This window comes from Anthonomus grandis, chromosome 16 (genome assembly GCF_022605725.1).
Source record: "Anthonomus grandis grandis chromosome 16, icAntGran1.3, whole genome shotgun sequence".
Lineage (NCBI taxonomy): Eukaryota > Metazoa > Arthropoda > Insecta > Coleoptera > Curculionidae > Anthonomus > Anthonomus grandis.
This window is the reverse complement of record NC_065561.1, coordinates 17,743,706-17,768,961: the sequence shown is the minus strand read 5'-3', so window position 1 is coordinate 17,768,961 and position 25,256 is coordinate 17,743,706. Positions and strand designations below refer to the sequence as shown.

The window sequence follows — 25,256 nt, the reverse complement described above, 5'->3', positions numbered from 1 at the left end:
TAATCAACCTCGTTGGACTTTTGACAACCTAATTTCACACCGTTCAAACAACAACATAACCTAATTTTTGTTACCGTGCTTTGTTTATGTTATGACTTATTTATTTATTTCATTAATTAAGTATTAATCTATGCATTTCATCTGTGTTTAGCACATTCTACTACTATACACTTCTTAGTTGTTATCCAAGTACAAGTGTAGAAGGCTTTTTCCTGTTATGGTCAAAATGGAAGAAACCCCCGACTTTTTCCACAACAGTGTTTGTCACAAGTGCAAAAAGCTTTGCGATTATCCTGCGAAGCATTGTGCTAACTGTAAAATCGTCGCCTATTGCTGCAGGGCACATCAAATCCAGGATTGGAAACATCATAAAACGTTTTGTAAATTAGCTTGTCGTGGGCATATCCAAGCGCAGAATAACATAAAAACACATGCAGACTTGCGACTTTACATTGAACGAATGGGCTTTTACTTAAACCTTAAACTAGGAAGGAAATTAAGCAAAGCTGAGACTCAGATGTTTATGTTTCCAAAGCTATGCGCCATATGCTTTAGGCAAGAGGCTGTGTCAGGGTGCTCCTGTCCGTCTTGTGTTGGGCGATTTTCTATCTTTGAATGTGAGAGATGTAGGAGTGAATTTTATTGTTCTAGAGCACATCAAGAAAAACATCAACCCTTTCATAAACTTTGGTGCGATAAACTAAAACTGTCATTAGACTTATCACTTAATCAAAAGATTAGTGAATTAAGCTGCTTAAATGTAAAGAAATTTGAATTAATGCCTAAAGAATTAAATAGTTTATCATCTATTATAGATATTCCTGTTGACACTAATAAACTTGAGTTTTTAAACTTTGCTGATCAAGTTTTAAGTGGTCTGACCTTGTTAGCAACTTTAGGACAAACTTCTTTATTAAAAAACCATAAAATCATTAAGCCCTCATGTAAGTTACATGTGGTAGGTGCAGCCAGTTTTGAAAGTACTTTAAATTGGGCCACTATTGTGGAGATATTTTTTCACTGGATCCACAACTTAGAGAGCCTGAATATTAATCTTATAGGACCTGAACTAGACGACAGCCCTAACCAGTTTGAAGATCTAAAATCATTCCTGTGTGAAGAATGTCGAGACACAAGAAACATTATTGGTCCAATATTTCATAAAAACTTTTATCATGAATTAGTTAATGACTTGCCAAAACCTGATTTAGTTGTGGCATTCAATAGTGGTCTTCATGAGTTCTTTAATAGTGGCTCGGACACATGGGAGAATAGCCTTACTTCTTTAGCCAAGTATGTTGGAGTCCCATTAGTGTTCACTGCCTATACTGAAGAAGAAATATTTAAAGATTTAGAGGTTCTTAAGCAGGCAATGGATAATATTAAGATTATACATGGGCCTTGTCAAAATCAGTTTAGAAATGTAAAACCACTGAGAGATTGGGAAAATCAGAAGGTACCTATTTATTACATTAATAATTATGTATGTGCTGTTATGCAAATTTAACAACAGACAATAGAAGTTCCAGAAGAAATGCGTTTCCAAAATTACCACCTTTGAATTTTGGATATTTAGAATAAAGTAGGATGTTAAGATTTTAATATAAATTGTTTTGTAAGATGTTGTTTCATTAACTCCCGAATAGAGTAAATTGTGTTTATGTTGGCATTAGCAACTGATATAGTGTTAGTTCTTTATATGGTAAAAGCTGCATTATTAATTAATAAAAAAGAAAATAAATTAACTGACAAGGTAAAAAACTTCATCAAGTTAATGCTCGCTAAGCTAAATAATGCTTAAAGCTGGAACAAGGATTAGAAAACAATGATTACAATAAACTACAGCTCAAATGCTAAAAAAGGATTTACTATAACCAGCCACAGAAAAGTCAATCAATCACTTGACTTAATGTATTCAATAATTATTCAGCAAATTAATAAAAAAAATATCCTGTCAGTAAATCTTTGTTCTAAATTTGCATACATTATTCACTCCTAATGATATTTACTTATATGAAGGCTCAGATATTTTTTTTTAGTTCAAGGCAGGCAAATCTATTAAACATCAATTTCTTTATATTGGCACAGACTATTTAAAACATGGTAAATTGTAATAACCATATATTGATCCTAGGTCATAATAATTTATCTGTTATTTATCATAATGATTAAGTTACAGGGAGGATGTGGTAAGTTTAAATTTCACTTTTGTTACTTCGTGTCCCACTACCTTATTACCCTGAAGTTGAAATATCTAATAAGAGTATAGTACTCCATTCTCATGATGTTATTCATAAACTGAAATTTGTCCAACAAATCTGTGCATGTGTGCACAGAATATCCATGTCTATGGGTCAAATAATTGGCATCTAAATAATAATGAAACCAACGAAATGAACAATGAGATCTACATCTATAATTTGCAAATCTCTTGAAGAGTTCAATATGTTTAATATCTTTTTAAATTATTATTTCCACTTATCATTAATTAAATAATAGGATTGTTCTTTTTGCAATTTTTTTACTATCCGACGTTTTATTACCTCATGAATAGATTTGTATTAAGAACATATTAATATAATAAGAAATTTGCAAAGTAATGCTTGGCATTGAATCGGACAAAGATCTTTAAGAAATCCAAACGTTAGAATCTAACCTTGGCTGTAAATTACAATGAGACTTAAAATATTTAATGACTTCCCTTTCACAGCGCCTCGTTTATATGGAAAAAATTAAATTTCATTTTATGTATTTAAATAATTAAGGCTTCAATTACACGAATGCTTAACTCATTAGATTGTTATGATTTTGACGAATTTTATTATAGTGTAAAAATAAGTCTTATTATTCGTTTGTAGATTCCTACATTGTTAAATAAATGATAATTTTTCAAATACCACCCACGCCTATTATTGTAGCAATTTAAATTACTTATGTTCAAGTGTTGCAACAAATTAAATTAATATATGTACCTACCTCACTAACACCAGCTATCAATTGAATCTTGATTTTAAAAAAAAAAAGTGGTTTACCTTTGATAAAATTGCATATACCTACCGTAAGACTATACACTAGATTGGGTTTTTAGAAATTTAATTTTATATTCGCTTCAAGAAATAGAAAAAATTGCCTATATGGTCTTCTATTGAAGTAGGTTAATGTATGTTAAACAAGACTGGTTTCAAATGATCCAAGAGAAGAAATCAATGGGCGTTAGATTGGGTGTGAGCTAGAGCAGGTCAAAGATGTATATACAGAATGCGGTCCCTTAGATTTTCAAGAGCATGGTGGGATTATGAGAGACTGTGGTCAAAGATTCATCGGAGTGTTTGCAAATGGTGGCATGCATTTCTATTTGGAAATGTACATTCGACCTGCGTCTTCCTGGAATTAAGTGTCAAACTTCACTAGTTAATCCATTGCTATATGCGTGTTGGAATGTCTTCTGCATATTGGAAGATGGTGGTCATTACGAAATCGTTTAATTGATCTCCAAGTTGAGTTGATCTCCGAAGAAGCTCCATGCGGTTGTTCTTTGGAAAGATACATTAAATCTATAGTAGTAAATAAATAAATCTATGTATGTAGTTAGAAAGAATATAACAAACTCCTGAAGTAAACTAGGTATATAGGAACCTTCAAAGAAAACCTCGTATGCCAAGCAAAGAGAACTTGTTCCCATTATGTAATGACACCGAATGTTAGGTAATGAATAAAGTTATTCTGCTACTTAGCGTGTTGCGTTGTTACTTGATCTGCCACCCCTTCTCCACAACCACAAGATTGATGGATCGAATCGAAAGTAAAATTTAGAAGTTCTTGGTCGTCGGCGTATCAGTGCGGTGCGTGACCCGGTAACATATAGAACGGTTTAAATAATTCCTTTTTGGTATGTATAAGTTCTATAAGTGTTTATTAAAATGTAGGCAACAGCCTATATATAAAATGAGAAATGTGGAAAAAGTTGATATATTAAGTAAAGAAAATATAATTCTGCAAGACATAATTTTTTTTAGGAGTTAGTTTTAATAGAGTATTCTTAAATTAGAATTTAAGATCTTCAATTTTGATCATATTAATATGATTGGATACTTTACAAAGAAAATTCAGTTTTTTGATTTCCTATTTATTTAGACTTTTGGGGTGGTGAGGATCTTCAGTATCTATGGCACTGGGAAAGTTCATTAAATAGTTTTAATTATTACGTAGACATGTTCTATATTCTTATGATAATCTGAAATTTTGACGCCCTGTACCTTTCTCATTCTTTAACGAAGTTTTCTTATGAAAGTCTGTTCTTCTATTACCTATCAAACGCCACAGTAGAAGGTTAATAGAATCAAGCTACGTTTATTTTTAAAATCCATATACAAATATGTACACATGAGATTTTTATGCAAAAAACTTAACATTTGGTCAGCAAGTATTCGCGTAAAATTCTTCATGCTAAATTTAACAACTAATCCTTGGTCTGCCTTTACAGATAGCTAAGTTTAACATTGTACATGCAAGGTTCTATAACTAATTAATGCCAAAGAATCCCTATAATATGTCTATGGAGTGAAATCCAAATGAAGTTCTTTAAACCTTTGCTTCTGCGTTTTTTTGTGCTTTCCTGCCTTTTTGAATGTCCAATACCTACTTGTCAATCAGATTCTCTTTCAGAGGGTCATTACTTTGCTTTTTTATCTTATCTATTCATAATTTTCATATTGTATATCCACAATCTATTAATACAGAAGAAAAGGTTGGTCAGTAACAGATGTATAATGACTTCCATTGAGTTGGTCCATTTATTTTTTAGATTTTATTTTAATTAGATCCTAAATAAATTAAATACCATTATACATAGTTTCTTATTGTCCTCCTGTACGAGTTTAAACGACTATTAGTTTCTATAATCTTTAATATGATTGTGGAAATCTAATGTTATAAAGACAATCTAATATTTTTCCTCCAGTTACAACAAAAATTTGTTTAACATGACAAACTTCACGTCTATTCAAGATTCCTTCGTAAACTAAAGACAAATCATAAAAACTAATTTAATTAAAAAATCCGTACCAAATTTCAAGGTAAATTTACAAACTCTTATGATTGCCATTAGTTTTTTTAATAAAACCTTCAAAATAATAATTAATGTTATTATTAAAATGATTCTAAATATTTAATATCATTATTACTTGTTGTATGTACTTATTTATTTATTTATTTTTTAATGAATGCATATGGGAACAAACGATGCAAATTAGGCAAGTGTATAAATGGGGTTCCAGTCAAGCCAAGAATATTATTAAAAATTTCGTAACGTTTGCTTAATTGCCATTTATTCATATATTTTATCTGGGTTTTTAGGTAAAATATCGGCCTGCACTCTACATACACTTTAAAATACATACGTACGTACGTATTTATCTAATTAAGCAAGATTTGTTGCTTAATAAGATTTCTTTTTGCCGGAATCAGTATTTTGTTGAATTTCAATTATATTTCTAAAATGGCTATATTTAAAAATTGCACTTTGTATTAGGTTAATACCTATAATAGCTTCTACTGCATATCATAAAATGAACGGATTTTTGGAATTTATTGAAGTTATGACACATATTTTTACCCTCAATATTTATTTCTCTTCCAACAAGCAATTGCCCAATTTCCAAAATATAAAACATTTTACAAGAAACACCAGATGGAGCTTGTACTTTATTTTATTTAAAATTGTCCAGTTGAACAATCGTCTTATGGTTATAGATAAGCAGCTTTTTATCCACATATATAAGTCCGTTTTTGCTTAACAAAATTGCATGATTGAGGCCCTCAAAAGCTTTATTGAAGTCCGTATACACTGCATGTACGTGACAACCCTCCTCAAAATACTGCATAACAAATTTAGTAGACATAAAACCAAATTGTCTGTAATTAATTACAACACCAAGATACCGTGAAGAATCCTATCAAAAAGCTTTATTGGGATAGTACTAAGGATACCTATTGCTTTATTAGCTGAAGTTTATAAGCTGAGTGTTCCCAGACTTAGAATAGGCGTAACAAAGTTTGATATCCAAAAATCAGGGAAAGCACCTGTTTTTGGGGATCAATTAAATAATATAAACAAAGATCTTGAGATAATAAAGATGCGATGCTCTAAAGATGATCAGGCCCAGGACGCTTGCAAGCATCCAATGTACTCAGCTAAGAATACATTTCAGAGATTGTTATGCCATACTGAGAAACTTGATTTATACTTAGATACTGAATCGGTGCAATTAGGTGGTACATTTGGGAAAAATATTTCCCAAGCAACGCATCATGCATTATTATCGTTAAATATATATTTATTCAACGATTTTTTAGTAAATTTTTGGTTTTGGTTTATTTATTAGCTGTATATGATCAAGATATACTATTCTGTTTAAAAAAGGGAGAACATTTAGTCATTTAAAAAAACTGACACGTGATTTACTTATATAGTTAAACTCGATTACTACACCTTAAATATTTGATTTTGAAACTCTTCTGAAAAATTACTGTTTTTCGTCTACATTATCCAATAACGCTGTTTTACACTGTATATTTACATATAAAATTATATCAAATTTAAATATTGTGTAAGTGTAACTATATTAAATATTGCAGATATATTTTCTGCAAAAACATTGTTTTTCAACAACACAACCCTTAACCCCCCACCCACCCCAAACATTTTCTCAGTAAGAAATTCCTTTGAAAAATCACTGTTTTTTTGTCCATAATATGCAATCTAATTTTGTATTAAATATTTAGTAATATATATGTATATAATTATATCAAATTTATATAAACAAACTGTGTTATTAGATTGGATATTAACAACGAAACCAGCTGTTATTCATATGTATTATTTTGGAAAACAATGATTTTTGCAAACAATTTCTCACTGGTAAGTTGCGTGGGGTGGGTGGGGGGCTAAGGGTAATATTAATGAAAAACCTTTTTTTTTTGCAGAAAATAATTGCCTGAGAGAAAAATGCTTTTTAAGAAAATTATAGATGATAAAAAAATCTATAGTTTTTGTATCTATACTTTTCTCACATGACCTTAAGGTTTTCGAGTAAACATGAAAAAACCCTTTTTCAAAATCGAGACGTATCGCTATGAAAAATGCAATAGTTGTGCCATTTTTTATCGCAAATAAGTGGAAATTTACTTTTTTTTTAAATAAATCAAGAAATTTTGAAGAAATTGCAGTTTTTTTTGGTTTTCATATACGATTCTGTTTACAAAAGGGAGAAAATGTGGGCATTTAAAAAAATTGACAAGGATTTACAAATTAATTAAATTGAATTAAAAATTTCCAAAAACTTCGTAGATGATTTCTAAGAGATTGCTCTATAGGAAACACATCTTCATCAGAGCAATGTTTTCATACAATGTAATGTAATAATCTATGTATCCTACATAAAATTTGCATTTACCAATGTAGGTATAATTGACGGCACTTCAAGTTCCAAAATATGAAACGCCCTAAATTCTGTAAAACATCATCTTGGCAATTCTTTTAAATTCCAACTACATACCTATTCGGACTGAATGTCCACAAATGATATTAAAAAACAGCAAACAACTTGTTCGTTTATTTATTCTTATGTTGAAAGAAACAAATGTGAGAAATCTCTTAAAAATATGATAAATGGAACATCAGAACTATATAAAACCCTTTTAATTTCAGATATACCCAAGCCAATCACAATGTCAAAACTCATAGCTTTTACTGTACTCTCACTTGTCGCATCTGCGTGGGCCTACTCGGCCGGCGCCCCAGAAGGGGTCTGTGATGACATGACCCCTAAGCACCCCGTGGATCCCCAAAAGTCACGCATGCCGTACAAAATCAGCATCGAAAAGGCTCAGGTTAAGTCTGGAGACGAGGTGAAAATTGGAATCGACGGAAAAGCGTTCAAAGGTATAGTTGTTGTTCTAGCTATAGATTAAGGCTTTTTTTTAATAATTCAAAAATCATTTTTGATTTTAAAGAGTTGATAAGGGAGCGGTTAATTTCTTACATTAATAAGTGACACTCTAAAACCGAATCGTTACATTAAAATCTCCTTCGTCGTAGGGTTGTGGGTACCTGCGATGCAAGAGCGACCTTATAAGTAATTAATCATGTCTTTTAATGTTCTAAGACTGTCTAGAAACCCTACGAAAGAAGCAACTTCAAAATTCGTTTGTAACTTAGAGGATTGAATGTCTAGAATAAGATGTTTGAGTTCACTATCTCTCAGACAATATAATGTCAAATCGATTTTCCAATTTTTCATACAATATATAGTTTTCTTAATCGACCGAATATTTGTTTAATATGTGTTGTATTTTGTAATTAATTTATCTATTAGTAAAGCAAAATATTAGGCGAAGGGTCCTGTTGTCTTCACAATCTTTATTTCAAAAATCCCGACGCGTTTCGGTTGTTAAACCATTGTCAAGGGAAACATGACATTATCACAAAGTGTCCATAAAAAGGTTAAAAACAACGGCACACATAAAACATCACAATACATTAATGTAAAAAACAACTCATCACACCGTATATTTACAAACAAATTTGATTGAAAAATGATGATACTGTTCCGTCTACAATGATTTAATTTTTTCTGCAAAAACATTGTTTTTCATCAACAAACCCTTGCCTCCTCCCCCCACCCACCCCAAACATTTGCCCAGTAAGAAATTCCTTTGAAAAATCATTATTTTTCGTCTATAATATCCAATCTAATAGCACTGTTTTTATATTAAATATAGATTAATATTAAATTAGATAAGATATATATGGCTCAAATTATTTTTTCTAGGATTCTTCCTACAAGTACGTGACGGCAATAAGGCCGTAGGTTCCTTCCAAATCCCCGGCGATGATAAATATCTGAAAACAGTAAATTGTCACGGAACTAAAGCTGTGAGTATTGAAAAAAATATTTAAGTGATTAAGTATAACAAATATTTCCTTGTTCAGAGCGGTGCTACCCACAAAAACTCCGTGGAAAAGAAGGAGATGTATGTAACCTGGAAGGCTCCTGCTAAGGCTGGAAAATATACCGTTTAGTAAGTTATATTAAATTAATTAATATACAGTAAAGGTGTAAAAGACCATCTATATCATTGTCACAGCTAGACTCCTCGTAATACCAACACATTCCTCTTTTATAACAAATAACATGCAGTAGCCGATATAAAAGTCATGTGAAACAATATATAAGCAAATAACATAATGATTTTTAAAGTTATTTTTTGTCACATTAGGAACAACCTGCTGATATTTAAATGAACATAAATAAAACCATAAAATGGAAAAATAATTAAACGGGTTTAAAAAATTGAAAGTTGAGAAAACCAAGATTTTATGATTGGTCGTGTGTTATTGTTTGGGACATTCTTTTGTCTATAGATTTATTCTTTTCAAGAGGAAATACGAGTTTGCAATACATTTTTTTTGTTATTATGCATTCAATAAAAAATTCTTTATATAAAAAGACAGGTTGATCACTTTAATGTTACCACCTTCAAAGGTTTTAAATAAATATTGTTTTTAATTGCTTAATTTTTTTTTTTTGTATAGGTTAAAAAAACTACTTCAGACGATCGATTTATATATTTTGGACGTTTCGATTTCGATACGAAATCATCCTTAGGACTCTAAAAGATATACAAAAACCCAAATAAAATAGTACATTCTGGCATAGCTTTGACGAACGTTAAATTCTGCACAAATTAAAAGAAATTATTAATGCTCAATTAAAAGTCTTGGCATAATACAAATGTATGTACATACATAATTGTAATCAAATAAAATTACATTAGTAAATAGGATACAGCTAGGAAAACAAAATCTTGTGTCTCTACAATTTAATATATCTATTTATAAAAATATAACATCCGTGTAAAAGCACTTATTTTCAACCAAACAAAATACACTTACATGATACTTATACAAAAAAAATAATTATATAAATATAGGATACGTGAGCTGCATTTACACCAGTGACTTATAATAAGTGACTAATAATCTACATTTTGGCATTAAAAACTGTTTAACCTTAATGGAAAACATTTAATAGTTTTTGATATTTCTAGTTAAAGTTGGAAGCATACTCATTTTACCCTATATAATTCAAAAAAGTAGTCATATTTTTCTCATCGAGACCTCTTAATAATAAATATTCAAAGATTGAAGGCACACAAAGTCTAAGAATATATTTATTCCAAAAAAAAAATTACACGTGTTTCGCCCTAAGGCATCATCAGATCTAAAAGTAAAAAGCAACCCTAATTTATAAAAAACAACAATATTAAAAGTAGGTAAGTCGTATTTTAATATTGTAATTGGTGTCTATGCATTGTTGTTGTTTATACTAGGGTTGCTTTCTACTTTTAGAACTGATGATGCCTTAGGGCGAAACATGTGTTTTTTTTTTAAATAAACATACTCTGAGACCGTTGACTTTGTAACCCGTTAATCTATTAATATTTACGTTATATAAGGTGAACATCTTTGACTTGCTGATGTATGTTTTTTTTGTGATTCTTATTTTTCATATTATCTCTAAACGAAAAATTTTACTAGACCACAAATTAGGCCTGTGTTCAAAATTTTTCATTTCCTACATTGATACAAAGACAAAAAAAAGTTTTTGTTTCCTTTGTAAGGAGCAGAGGAGCGGAGGAGGCACAAGCAGTAACTAGGAGGAAATTAAAAATTCAAACAAAATTGCAAAACAAGTGAGTCAACTTTCAGGGGATTATATTTTATGACAAATGGCAACTACGTAAACTGATAATCAAAAATAATTAACAAATGCACTTTAAATAGCTATTATGTTTTACCTGTCTATTATTGATTTATAATACCTTAGAAACGGAATATGTTATGGTAGCAATAATACCTGCTATCACACCTAGGGCATTATGATAATGCCCGGAAATTTTATTGCTTATCCAATTTTATTTCTCTCATAATAAAGAATAAACATCCATTTAATACAAAAATTTTTTTTGGTCCATCGTGGTGTCTTCTGCGATTCTGTGAGTGGTGGCTTTTGTTATCCCACTTCTTAATCTTAAAAATCTGTTCAAACTTCTTTTCTTAATGCCAATGGTACAGGTACATTTTTAGAATTACTTCGTTTTTTATCTGCAAATTAAAAAGACAGAAAGTAGAAAACAATACATAAAAAAATAATTAATTTTAGATATGATGTAGTTTCAAACAGGAATTATTTAATTTTTATTTTTTTAATTATACAATCTGTATAATTGAGCAATTATACACATTGTATAAGTTTAAAATTTGCCAATATCATTTTATTTAAATTAAATTAAATTTTCATTTAAATCATTAAACGCATTTCTTACATACAAATATGAAAAAAAAAATTTTACAAAGTTTAACACCCTGTATCTTGAAAACAAACCACTTCCGGACATTTTATGTTTATTAAAAAAAAAAGTTTACTTTTACATGATTTATCACTTCCAGAAGTTTGAAACCTGACACCCTGTATAGCTTATATGTATGTGTAATAAAATACAGGGTGTCCTATTTAAAATGATATATATGGGAATTTGTATAGTTGGTAAATTGTCCATTAAAGAATTTTCAATAGTCGATACGGAATTAACTGAATTGGCAATCATTTTGGCTACTTTCTTTTTGGATGAAATACTTTCTTCTATATATCCTTCAGCTACTGAAGAGATTTTCCATTTCCCATGTTGTTTTAGCATTTCAAACGAAGCACCTGCCTCAACAAGTAAAGTTGACGATGTGCGACGCAAACAGTGGCCGGTATAAGCTTCTGCATTATCCAGTTTTAAAAATTTTACGATCAATATTGGGACGCTTCCTATGGTATTTTTTCCAACAGGTTGTACTGTACAGCGACTCTTTCTATAGGTAAAAAAGAATCTTCGCTCCTTTATTCCAGCTGGTCTTAATGCTGCATACTTTTTTATTAAATTTAAAGCGCCTAAATCTTCTTCAATGATAGTAAAACTTTTTGAAGTTGAAGTTTTAGTTTTTGGTACCTTTATAGCCAAGACCGTTCCTCTATCTTCAATATCATCAATGGTCATTTTGACCAACTCATCTCGTCTTAAACCACCAAAAACACCCATTACCAATATGACTTTGTGTACCAAGTAGGTATCACCAGGAGCCTTCTTAATAAATTTTATTATTTGTTCTCCTTTCAAAACTTTACACTTCTTCGAGACATTTCCTTTTGACTTAACTTTTTAAAAAGTTATGAGACGATGGTATTGCGAGATGTCTATATTTTTATAGACCATTAACGTAGACCTTAGGGTAGAATACTTGGTCCAGAAAGAGTTCGGACTGTATTTTCCGACTAAAAATATTACAATTTGTTAAACATATGTACCTATTAAAATAAAATCAATAACTTACCAGTTCCTAAATATATGCCATTAGAACGGTTTCGGTTATTTGAACAATTGCGTTGGCATCTTTCCAAATACCAAATATGCCATACTCCCGATCATACTGTTGCCTTGATTTAAATGGCAAAAGATTTTATGGCCTTTTCTCTTATATTTTGTGGAATTTCTTCCATTTTAAGCAAATATTTAAAGAAAAAATGCCAACTGACAGAAACATCAAAGTCAAACTTAAATAATCACTGCAAGTCACTTGATAAATTTCTGTAGGTAGGTATGTACTTATAACTACGTGTACAGGTAGACACTATTTTTTAATTAATATTTATTTATTTTTTGTTTATAAAAATCAATTTTTAGGTAAAACATAAAGCATTGTATGCACCACGGGCATAGTTAGACTCTAATGCCCATCAGGCGGAAACCTAGCCCTCGGGCTACTATTTCCACCTTCCGGGCATTATCGTCCTTACAATGCCCTGGATACATAAATAGCTATTATCAATAACTTTTTTAACTTATTATAATTTCGTGTAATAAGCTGTGTTAGTTCAATATTTAAATTTTTTTGGTTAGGACTTCTCTCAATTTTTGTTTTTAAATTTTGCGGTAAAATCTTAAGAATTTTCGGAAGCAAAAATAATATATTTCTTTGCAAATGAGATTTGTTGTGAAAAAATATGATTGTATTTCATTATTTCTTTTAGAACGGGTGCATAATGATGATCAAGCTCAGTGAAAATATGTTTTATTTTTTTGAGAAATAAAGACTTGTACTTACAAATAATCCTCTTAGGTTTAAAACATTAAATTCAGAATAAGGATTAATTACACCGCCCAACAGCATGTATGTTGCATGGAATATTTTTATGATTCTAGGCTTATTTTTAATGCTGATATTAAATAATGTCATCAGTTTATATGTGTCAGCTCTAGTTTTTGAGTTAAAAGGAGGGAGTATTTTTTGGGAATTAAAAATACACTCAACATACAAACATTTATAATTACAAGAACTATACACTCAGGAATTTTCTTTTATATGATTTTCTACTAGTTTTGAATGAACTGCTACTCTGAATACTCCAGCAAAAATCGGCCAACATATATGCATCCCAGCGACCCTGAAATCGTTCCTCCATGGTTCGAAGATCTTGGTGGAATCGTTCACCCTGTTCTTCACTCATGTCACCGAGATTTTCAGGAAAATGGTGTAAATGGCTGTGTAGGAAGTGCACTTTGATGCTCATGTTACATCCAAGTCGCTGGAAGTGTGACAACATCTCTTTGACGTGCGCAATGTAATCATCACCCTTCCTATTACCTAAGAAATTTTGGATAACCCAAACAAAGGAATCCCATGCATTCTTCTCAATTTCTGACATTGAGCTGGTGAAATTAGGATCGTTTACCAACTTGCGAATTTGTGGACCATCAAATATACCTGCCTTGAGTTTTTCTGAACTTAGACTTGGAAATTTCCTTGAAATATATTTGAAACATTCACCAATTTTATTTAATGCCTTAACATATTGCTTCATTAAACCTAGTTTAATGTGCAGGGGTGGCAATATGATACGATCTCGTGGCACTAGAGGTTCATTTATAACATTAAGACTACCTGGAAATAGTGCTTCCCTAGAGGGCCATTATTTTTTTGACCAATGTTCTGATTTTGCTCTACTATCCCATAAACACATAAAACAAGGATATTTAGTGTAGCCTCCTTGTTGTCCTTAAAGGAAGTTCACCATCTTAAGATCAACGCAAATCACCCATTTATGATCGTTATATTTGATTTTGTTCATGACCAGTGCTATTGTGGGGTATTCTTCCTTAACTTTAGTTGAATGTGCTATTGGTATGGAGCCTAGTTTATTTCCGTTGTGCAATAGTACACACTTCAAACTCGGTTTTGACGAGTCAATAAATAAACGCCAAACGATTGGTTCATATTTCTGCAAGCCCATGGCAGTCATTAAACCAGAAATATTAGTACAAAATACAAAATTATCCTCCTCAGCGAAAAAGGGAAGTAAGTCTTTTTCTCGAGTGCGGTAATAAGAAACTTTAGTTTCTTTAGTTAAAAGATTTCTCTATTTTAATCTGGAGGCCAATAATTCAGACGAAGTTTTGGATAGTCCAAGGTCTTTAATTAAATCATCAGGTGCACTTTGATCGAATGGTTTTGGTTCAAAGAGATTTTCTGGAACAAACTCGTCATCGCTCATGCTACTCAGTTCATTCAATTCATCAGAACTTTCTGTAGATGTAGATGGTAATGGTAAAGATGTATCTTTTGAGCTCCTTACAGGCCTCACAGCTGATGTTGATGTGGGGTAAATCCATTTGGAGCGGTTCGTCTTGTTGATTCCTTTTATATTAACAACGCAAAAATAGCAGTCATCGTGATGATTTAAAGGTTCACGCCAAATCATTGGGGATTGGAATTTAAAAGAGAGTCTCTTCTTAGTGGCCCATAAACGTAATTCTTCAACACAAATTTTGCACACAATATTGGGCACCCAGCACTTGTTATCTGTTTCCAAAGGAAAACCAAAACACTCTAAATACGCTCGTTTCACAAAGTCTGACATATTCAATCGAAATTTTTGAAAAACATATTCACCACAAATATAACAAAACAATTCGGATCGTTAATGCAGACCCTTCTTAGCGAAGTCATGATGAAAATTACAATAATTTATCTAAAACGCGACTATAATAGATAAAAAACCAAAAATAAAGATAAATGAGAAGAACGTAGCTATATCTAAACAACTCGAGCTGTTAGAGTAAAACTGACGACAGATTCGAAATCAGATGCCTCGAATTAGTAAACAACAATAAAAATATTTCAGTCAACATAAAATAACCTTCGATTTGTTGTGCAGTGTTATCTTTAAGATTTTGTTCTGACACACCTTTAAAATCTGGAATGCAGTTTCGCGAAGACCACCCCAAATTGGTAAACAGTATCTTAAAATAGACTCTACAAGGGAATTATAAACTATTTTTATTGTTTTTCCATTTAGTACGTTTCGAAGCTGGTAAAATTTGTAATATAGTTTTCGAAGTTTTTTCGCCGTTTCGATAGTATGCTCATTCCAGCGAAGTGGTACATTTAGATTTGTTCTGAGTATGATTCGAAACTATTTTAAACTGAGGATTTTTATAGTAAAACATGACAGTAGCATGAAAATAAAGTGGACGTACATTTAAAGTTGAATTCCCTTGAAGAATTGATTAATAAGGTGTCAACCACAACTAAAATTAAAAAAAAAACCAAAAGCTTACAACAGATAATATGAGAAGAAATGAAGACTGCTTATACACTTACATTTATCATAGATCGTCTTCGCTAATAACAATAATTGTAAAACGTATAAAGATTTATAGGATTTTCTAGTTTTTTTTACCTATATCGAACAAAAGAAATTAAGCTTACAAAATGAGGTTACCAGATATAATTCGCATTTAAAGAGACTGAATAAATATAAATGTGCTTCATACTTTACCTTATTCGACCTATCCGCACTTAAAGTACCCACCATCTATAAAACAGCCTGTGTGTGAATTTGAAAAATGTAAATAGATAATTGTAGGTACCAAATCACTATTTCCTTACTACTAATATGACACTCTGGTTCTAATTTAATATGTCATTTTTTAGCGCTACTGTGGCAGAAGATGGCGGCACCTTCTGGGCCCAGAAACCTAGTGGAATTATCACCGTAGAATAATTCATTCCGTTATAATTAGACTTTTTTTTAAATTGTAAAATAAATCATAAAAATTTAGTAAATTTGGCATGTAATAAACCAAGATTTATCCATTGAAAAAAAAAGACGAACACAGTTAAAATTTTATTTTCCAATTCAAATACTTAAGGCATAAAATGTACCTTCTTAAACCTAATTAGTTTAATTACTAGCATAATATAAGACGTTTAATAAAGAATCAAATTAAGAAAATGTTCAACAAATAAAAACATTTGTTTCCGGATTACTGTGTTTCCATTAAAATAAGGTTGTAAATAACTTTATACCTGATTTTTGTACCATTTCAATGCCTCTCACTAAATTCATCATTCAATGATTGACGTAAATTTGACATAATATTATTCTGTCACAGTGAAATATTAAAACCGAAAGCCACAAAACGTTATAGCTTAAATTAAGTGTTTCGACTATTTTAAACGCGTTTACATCACTTAATGTAAACTACACAAATTTACAAAAATTTGGTGCCGATCATCAAATATTTCTAGCAAAACTTCCATCTATTACCGCATTCATTACACAGGACGAATGTCGTCATCGGTTCATCTGAAGACCTGGTCTGTAACTGGTTGTAGGTACAATTGCGTTTTTTGCATTTGCCACACTTTAACATGTCTGTCTTCGTACCTAGATTTACAAGAATTATATCAAGAATATAAATTAATTTTAAATTATGACCCATACCTTGAGCCTGTGCTAATTGGGCATCGTTTATAGCTTCCTTATTAAATTTATCCCTAATTTGCTTCATTTCATCATTAGCCATTTCTTCGGCCGACATGGTTGCCAACCTTTAAAAAATAATATGTAATATGATATCACAAATAATTGCTATGACACTACTAGAAGATTTATGAAGAATGCATTGGAATAATCACAACTGGTTTTAGGGTAAGTCCGGGAGAGACGCCCCATCGGGAGAGATGGCTACGGCTCGTGGTTCACATATATTCCGCTAGAGGCGCGTTGTTTTAGTGTGTAACGATTGGGTTTTCAATGACCACGTGTAGTTGATGTCGAAAGTCAGTGGCGATAATAACATCGCCGAAATTGTTTACGTTTATTTTTTTAAGATATCTATTTTGTAGTGTATAATATTTTGTGAATATTTATTTTTTGTAAGCGTTTTCAAAATTTTAGAAGGTATTTATATAATAGCATGTCAAAGAGACTATTTAAACTTATTTAGGTTTACTAAATATACCTTAGTCACAAACTATGGGGTGGGGCATCTCTCCCATGCATTTGGGATAGATGCCCCATTGAAATTTTTAAAGAGTATGTTTTAAACATTGTATGCCTTTTTTGCAGAATGCCTACCGAATACAAGCGCAAATGCCCAGAAAGGGCTTGTTGGACCAAAGAGGAGTTGGTTGCGGCTTTACAGGCTATTGAAAGTGGTGAAATGGGTATCAATCAAGCCTCCCGAAACTTTGGAATTCCCTCAAGAACATTGAACATTTTTTCGGTATTATTATTTGCGCCGCCGACGGGCAAATAATAATACCGAAAAAACAGGCCTAGGACCATCTTCAATGCTAGGCAAGCACAATGAGGAAAAGTTGGTATTGCATATTAAAAAAATGCAGTCAAGGGGTTTTGCATCTACACGTGATGATGTAAGACATATTGCTTACAAATTTGCCACAGCCCTTGGTATAGACCATAGATTTAACGTAGACACTGAGAGAGCGGGTTATGACTGGCTCAATTCGTTTCTGAGGCGAAATAGTTCATTATCGGTACGAAAATCTGAAGGCGTGTCTGTTGCTCGGGCAGTGAGAATGTCAAGACCACGTGTAACGGAGTACTTTGAACTTTTGGTTTCCATTTAACAGGAAAATGATATCATGACTTGTTTTTCTTCAGAACTGTCTAAATACATTGGAGGTATGGTGCGCTGTTAACAGGTTAGGCTTGAATGCGGCTAAGTGTAGTGTGGTCAGTTACTCTAGATCAAAAACACCCTTAAATTTTAATTACTTTATTAATGATACTATTTTGAGTAGATTAGAGCAAATTACTGATCTTGGTATAACCTTTGACTCTGAATTTACATTCGTTCCACACTTCAATAACATAGTCAAGTCAGCCCTGAGAAGGCTTGGGTTCATAATTAGAAGTTCTCAGAGTTTTACTTTGGAGTCTACATTAAAACTGCTTTTCTGTTGCTTTGTGAGATCAAAACTAGAGTTTGGCTGCATTATATGGAACCCGCTCTATCAGAATCATGTTGGTCTCCTTGAATCTGTTCAGCGTAGATTTGCTAAGTTTTTGGCCTTCAGGCAGGATGGCATATATCCGGTAAGAGGGTTTGATCATCGACAACTATTGGAACGCTTCAATCTACATCCATTACATCTCAGAAGAATGATCTTCTCTGTAAAATTTCTGCATGGGTTACTGAATGGATTCATTGATAGTCCTGTACTTCTTTCTAGTGTACGTTTCATGGTGCCTAGGCTTAATGCTAGACATCCCCTAACATTCTTTCTGCCAAGGCCTCATACTAACATCCTGTTGAAATCGCCACTATATACAATATGCGCTATATTTAATCGGATCTGTCACATGTGCGATATAAATTTCTCTCCGGTTCATGTGATTATCGATATCTTGGTGGATCATTACTCTTAGGATTAGGGCCCATGTGTTTAAGTTATAGTTAGTAGGTATATTGCAGTTAAATTAATTTAATTTTGTTGAATATGTGATTATCTTGTTAAACTTTTATAATTGGGTTTTTATATCATATTAATAGTTATTTGTTCTAATTTTTTGGATAACTTTTGAGAATGTGACTTTACTTTACTCTTTTTCTTTTCTTTTCATTCTTTTCGGTTTGTTTGTGTGTGTTTTTTTTAACTATATTTTACATTGTTTTGCAACTGTTTCCTGTTATTGGGCAAGTTGCCTGTTGGAAATAAAGGCTTATTATTATTATTATTATTATTATTATTATTATGACTATACCTGGACACATATACAACATGGATGAATCTGGTTTGCAGCTCTGCAATAAAGCAACACAAGTTATTGCTACTAAAGGATCCAAACAGGTCTCTTCTATAACCTCGGGTGAAAAGGGTGAGACTATTACAGTGATTGCATGTTGTAATGCCGAAGGAACATTTTTACCGCCAGTTTTTATTATGAAAGGAAAAAATAAAAAAGCTGAATATGAAGATGGTATGCCACCAGGATCTTATGTTTACATGTCTGCAAAATCAGCCTATATAAACTCTGACATTTTTCGTGGCTGGCTAACAGAAAACCTAGAAAACCTCCAGGAAAAGTTCTTCTTTTGGTAGATGGGCATGCCTCGCATCACAGTTCTGGAGAAACGCTTGAGTATGCTGATGAGAATGACGTTATAATTCTAAGCTTACCCAGTCATACAACTCATTTCCTACAGCCTTTGGACCGAGCCGTTTTTAAATCTCTAAAATCAGCGTGGAACAACGTGTGCAATAAATGGATGAGATCAAATCCTTCACGAAAAATTAGCAGGCTACAATTTGGTACATTAATATCAGAGGCTTGTGCAAAAGCAGCAACAACCTCAAATGCAATATCTGCATTTAAAAGTACAGGCATATGCCCATACGATCCCGATATCATACCGGATTATGCGTAATTGATTGATGAAAATGCAGAGAACCGTCAGCATGACGGTATGCCTGCTGAAAATCAAAAAAAATCCGACGAAGCAAGAGTTTGTACTCAGCCGGAGTTGCCGTTTGTTCCAAGCACGTTAGCTGAACCCATTGCTGGCCCTTCTTCTCGACCAGATAATCCTTTTCCAAACGAAGTTTTGTGGAAATTAGATGCAGAGCAAACACAACGTTCCGATGACATAACCATAAATGAAACACCATTTGAAATAACTCCAGGCAAACTACTTCAGGAGTTATCTCCTGTTCCAGACTGCAGTGCTGTAAATAAAGTACGAAAACGTGGTCAAAATGTTGCTGCAATTCTTACTTTGAAGGAAAATTTAAATAAAAAACGACTAAAACTAAATACTTCAAAAAAAGGCCAACAAAAGCAACTTCCCGATAAGATGCCAAAAAAAAAGACAAGCCTTAAAACAAAAGAAAACCAATTTAAAAAAAAAAAGTGACAGTGACTCAGAAATCAGTAGTGAAGAAAATAGTGTATCAAGATTCTGATGAAAAAAAAGCGAAGATGAATGCTGTACCGGATGTGGAGAAGAATATTGTGCCACTAAAAAAAAGGACGATTGGATACAATGTTTGTACTGCAAAACATGGTATCATGAAAATTGCAGCAAATATATTAACGTTTGCAATCTTTGTGAAAAGCTTTTGTCTAAGAAGAAATAATACTGCTTTTCTAATTTAGTAATTAAACCGAGAAAATATTTTTATGTTTTTTAAACATTTTGTTAATGTTATATCCCTGTTTTTTCGAAATACTTTTATGTTTAATTATTATTTTTTCATTAAATGTGTAATGAAAAATACTTATTAAAAGAAAACAAATGTTTATGTTTGCAATTATCTTGTTTTTCTTGGTGGGGCATCACTACCAGTCTCGAAGGGCAACACTCCCGGATACTCGGGAGAGATGGCCAGCATTCCGGATTTATATTTTAGTTATTTTCGGTCAAAAATCTTAAGTGTCCTTCAGTTATATATTCCGGAAAAGTCTAATTAGTATAACAGTCTTCACACATTAGATAACTTTTCTTCAATAAAAAAAAGTTTTGAGATATTAACTTAACAAAAAAAGTAGGGCATCTATCCCGGACTTACCCTAAGAATACATTTAAATTTTTTAGGACTGTCAAGTGCTATTTATTTACCTGTGGGCGCCGATGGCTCCAACTCTGAAATTCGTCCTTAAAGTAGGATTTTTCGGGTCTTTTAAATTGGCAATCCTCGACCTTACCCTGTTTTTGTACCTCATATCGGTGTTCTTAAATTCCTGGAATATGGCCTCTTCCAGTTCTTCTGCTAACTCGTCTGGTGTGGCACAGCCTATAAATAGTCATTTATTAATGTAAATCAAACCATAAAGATAACACGTACCGTCAAAATCGTCATCCTTCGCGTCGGTTTTTATAGCCGCAGCCAACATTTCTCTACACTTAAGTCTTACTGAATCCGTGGTTACACTACTAGGTGGAAAACTACTGGGCAGCTTCTTGTCTTTTTCCCTTTCTTTTTCTTTTTTTTCTTGCTTCTCTTCCTTTTTCTTCTCTTCTTTTTTACTTTCTTTATTATCTGATGAACTAGAAGATTTACCTAAAATAGTCACCAACTTTATACCGCCAAGTTCTTAAACATATGTAAACTGAGATCACAATTCTGTGAATAAAGTAATCTTCATATAAGTTCTAGTATGTCTTAAAAAAACTCATTTGGGTGCATACATTTGTGACATTTTTCTACTAAAATTAAACCTGAAGCCTTTGTGGATGTATAGGATGAAATAAATATAAAATTCTTGAATTAAACACATGTTACAAAAATGGGCAATAAAAGTACTTTTCAATAGAAAAATATGTATAAGATAATATTATGTTCCCATTTCTCTGTGTCCAAAATAGAAAGAAGGCAGTACCTTATTTTGTAACACAGGCCAAATGTAGCCATTTTGTAACTTAATTTGCAGACCTAAACTTTAAATTGAACTCAATATGTTATTAAAGTTAGATACCAAGACTAAGGTAAATAGCTGTTCAGTATTGGAGTAAAACAAAGACAAATTATTCTCTTTTACTAGCTAATATTGCATGTTTAGCCCATGTTAACCTATGGTGAAGATACAGAAATGATTAGAATCACCATTCATACATCAGGCAACTTTGGCATATAATCCAGTATCTTTTAATTACCAAGGATATGAAAAGAATGGTCTTCACTTGCTGTTTATCATAATGCAACAGTTTTTTGGTGTAAAACTGATTACAGTACCTTGGTTTTGGAGGGTTATATTTACATTAAATCCAACTCTTCAATTCCCTGGAAGTGGTTTCTTATTTCTTCCAGACAGATAAACCCCAGGTTTTCAACTGCTTGGAAATGATTTAATAATTGTTCCAGGCAACTGAGAGTTCAAGGAAATAATTAAATCTCACTCTATAATCACTGTAATATAAACGTTATTCCAGCAAAAACCAGTGACACTTAAAGTCAAGAGTTATTATTGTATTGTTAAAGTAATGAAATACAGGAAACCTTGCTGCATGTAGATAAAAATTAAGTTCAAAGTTCTTTCTTTTTTAATAAAATGCTGCCTAGTTTATTATGTTTTTGTAAATAACTATCAATGAAAGAATTCAGTTGGTTATGATTAGACAATTCCTGTAATACAAGGACATAGGACAATCCTATAAGTACAGCACATTTATTTCACACCACTATGTAAACTATATTCTATAAGAACATATTTACCAATGTTTTTAAAGACCTTAGATAGGTTTACTCTGTTTTTTGCGCCTAATATCTAACATCAAAAGTATATTTTTAAAGTTATCCAAACTAGAGATGTTTGGATCTCACCTCTCTGTGTTATGGCTCAAAAGTAAGAAACTTTTTGCTCAGAAATAGCTTCTATAATTTTAATGAATTTTTGGATTTTAATGGACTGTTTTAGGTTTAACATTTAACTTATATCTAAATATTTGATTTAGTGAGCTTTATTTTGTGATGAGCATAAATTTTAAATGTTTGCATTTCTATTTTATGTTGTGTGTTAATGATAAATGGTTTTACTAACTTTTATGCTCAAGAAATAATTTGTAAAATTATTTACTCATAATATATAAATTTAAACGTTGGTATAGGCCATCAATTATGTACTTCAAAATGCAGTTTTATCACGAAGACTAATTTATTTAATAAAAATATTAACATTTATCTTCTTGTTTAAGTTGGAGAGTTTGCCGCCACAGTCCTTGATTTTTCAAAAGCACTCAATTGTGTTAATCAAGAGGTACTGCTCGGCAAACACTTTAACTATAGTTTTCGAGGTCTTGTCCAGCAATGGTTAAGATCTTTCTTATCAGGTAGAAAATAAATTGTTCGATCCTTGGATAATGTTTCTGATGTATGCTCAATAGAACATGGAGAACCACAGGGTGAGTGATTGGCCCTACATTATTTTTCCTATACATCAATGACTTGATTTCTCTGGACACAAAGGGACACTACAGTATTTGCTGTCAATACAGTAACTGATCAGCAATGACTAATGAGAAATATGTCAGAAGACTTAATGAAGGTTAAGCAGTGGGGTGTCCTACCCTCCCATCCTCAAACATTGGAAAAACTAAATTATTAAGCTTCAAAGTTAGCGGATTAACCAAATAGTAAAAAACAATAAAAACTTCAATGTTAATAAGTGTAGAATTGCATTCTGCCGATACTCTATATCTGTTTAATTCTGTTTTTATGTTACAGAAAAAGGCTATTAAGTATGTATGTCACAAAGGTCCAAGAGAAACATATAGGCCCTTATTTAAAATATTACAAATCTTGACATGAAATTTTTAAACCTTGAGTGTAAATTGTACCATTTTCACTTTTTTGATTTGAAGTTTGACTTCATTTATAGGTGTTTACCCTTTCCAATTTAATGTATTTTCTAAACTGGAAAAGATTTAGTAACCAATTATCTTTATTATAATTATATACATTGCAAATTTATTGATATGTAGTATTTAAGAGAATACAGGAAAGATTACCTGTTTATTATTGAATTTGGTAATCACATCTATAAAATTTTCGGTTGAGGGATTCACTCAATGTCACTTTGAGGAACATTCAATCATTACTATTTCATCTTCAGAGTCTGATTCACTACTGCTTAATATAAATAAAACAGCAGCACATTTTATTATTTAATCACCATATTTTATAGTTAATAAATGCACTGAACTGACAAGACCTCCCTGCGAAGGTGTGTGAAAACATGCACTCAGTGCAATATTACATGCACTGGGTTTCAAACAGAATGCAAATGAAAAAAATGTCAAGAACTGTTACTCTTAAACTCATTAACACATTTAAAGAATAGTAATCACATATTAGGGACTCACTGTTATCTGTAGAGCTATTTAGGAACTTCTTCCAGTGCTTAATTAAAGTTTTTGCTAGACCAATAACTTCATCATCTTTGCTTGATTTCCGTAAGGCATTTACAGTCATACCGATGCGAGTTTTTGTTAGGACATCAAGGTTGATTTTAAGGTTCTGAAGCTCCTTTAAAAGGTCCAAGGCTTGTTCTTGTCCCTAAAATAGTATTTCATGTACATAGGCACTGGTCCTATGGGATTACAATGCGGGTTTGCAGTGAAATCTATAGACTATGTGTAAGTAGTAATTTGGTATGTGAAATATTGAAATTTTCGGCATAATTAAGTATTATTTAACGTAATCATAGGTTCTAAATATAAAAATGCTTTTATGACAAATGGGGTTTGATTATTCAAGATATTTTTGAGCCCGGGAAACCTACGCTGCCATCTTCCGATGTCATTTTACTAAGTTTTTTCTGGATCCTCATTACTTCCTCTTCTACGCTCATTTCGCTAACAGTGTTCTTACGTAATTCAGTGAAATTTATAATAAAAATAATTAAAAATGGTGAAAATCTAAGGAAAAATGCACCGCGGAGACTATCGAAGCCGATCAACCTCACGGAAAATCAAACAGAACGAAAAATAATAAGCCACATACAGTAGTTTGACAATTTTGACTTTGACAAAAGACAGTAGACGTGATTTAAGGTGCTTCCGCAGAGAACGTACGTTAAGGTTAAACGTTTTGCCGGAATTTAGAATTTTGTTCCAGTGGTAGCGTATACAGGGTGAACACCCCTGATTTGAAAATCCGGTAAACTTAATTATTTTCCTAATATACGAAGAAAACACCAGTTAAGTAATAAGAGGATGAAACAAATTACAATTGTGTAATTTCATTTTACCTCAATCTTGTATCTTATTCGCACAAAAATAAAGGGACCCTAAAGTTGGATTTTTTTCGCTATATCTGTGCAAAGGTCCGGAGAGCTTAA

At 31.9% G+C, this 25,256-nt stretch overlaps 3 protein-coding genes and 1 long non-coding RNA gene across 4 annotated transcripts; 3 read left to right on the top strand and 1 right to left on the bottom strand.

Annotated features, from left to right (window-relative positions):
- The first annotated feature begins 34 nt into the window (after positions 1 to 34).
- Positions 35 to 1,619, top strand: LOC126745694 (uncharacterized). Its single transcript, XM_050453662.1, has one exon. The coding sequence runs from the start codon at positions 218 to 220 to the stop codon at positions 1,505 to 1,507; it is 1,290 nt and encodes a 429-aa protein (XP_050309619.1). The 5' UTR covers positions 35 to 217; the 3' UTR covers positions 1,508 to 1,619.
- Positions 1,620 to 3,726: 2,107 nt separating this feature from the next.
- LOC126745638 (putative defense protein Hdd11) lies at positions 3,727 to 16,434 on the top strand. Its single transcript, XM_050453569.1, has 5 exons — positions 3,727 to 3,889; positions 7,709 to 7,942; positions 8,832 to 8,935; positions 8,993 to 9,081; positions 16,103 to 16,434. The coding sequence occupies exons 2-5, from the start codon at positions 7,729 to 7,731 to the stop codon at positions 16,170 to 16,172; spliced, it is 477 nt and encodes a 158-aa protein (XP_050309526.1). The 5' UTR covers positions 3,727 to 3,889; positions 7,709 to 7,728; the 3' UTR covers positions 16,173 to 16,434.
- Positions 9,093 to 15,329, top strand: LOC126745639 (uncharacterized). The gene is made up of 2 exons (XR_007663625.1): positions 9,093 to 10,541; positions 10,601 to 15,329. It is a non-coding gene; the product is annotated as an uncharacterized LOC126745639 (long non-coding RNA).
- LOC126745637 (transcription elongation factor S-II) lies at positions 16,283 to 24,916 on the bottom strand. The gene is made up of 6 exons (XM_050453568.1): positions 24,699 to 24,916; positions 24,280 to 24,472; positions 21,266 to 21,481; positions 21,040 to 21,214; positions 16,896 to 17,002; positions 16,283 to 16,838 (listed from the first exon to the last, which is right to left on the bottom strand). Exons 1-6 carry the CDS (start codon positions 24,765 to 24,767, stop codon positions 16,696 to 16,698), a joined length of 903 nt encoding a protein of 300 aa, XP_050309525.1. The 5' UTR covers positions 24,768 to 24,916; the 3' UTR covers positions 16,283 to 16,695.
- Between the last annotated feature and the right edge of the window lie 340 nt (positions 24,917 to 25,256).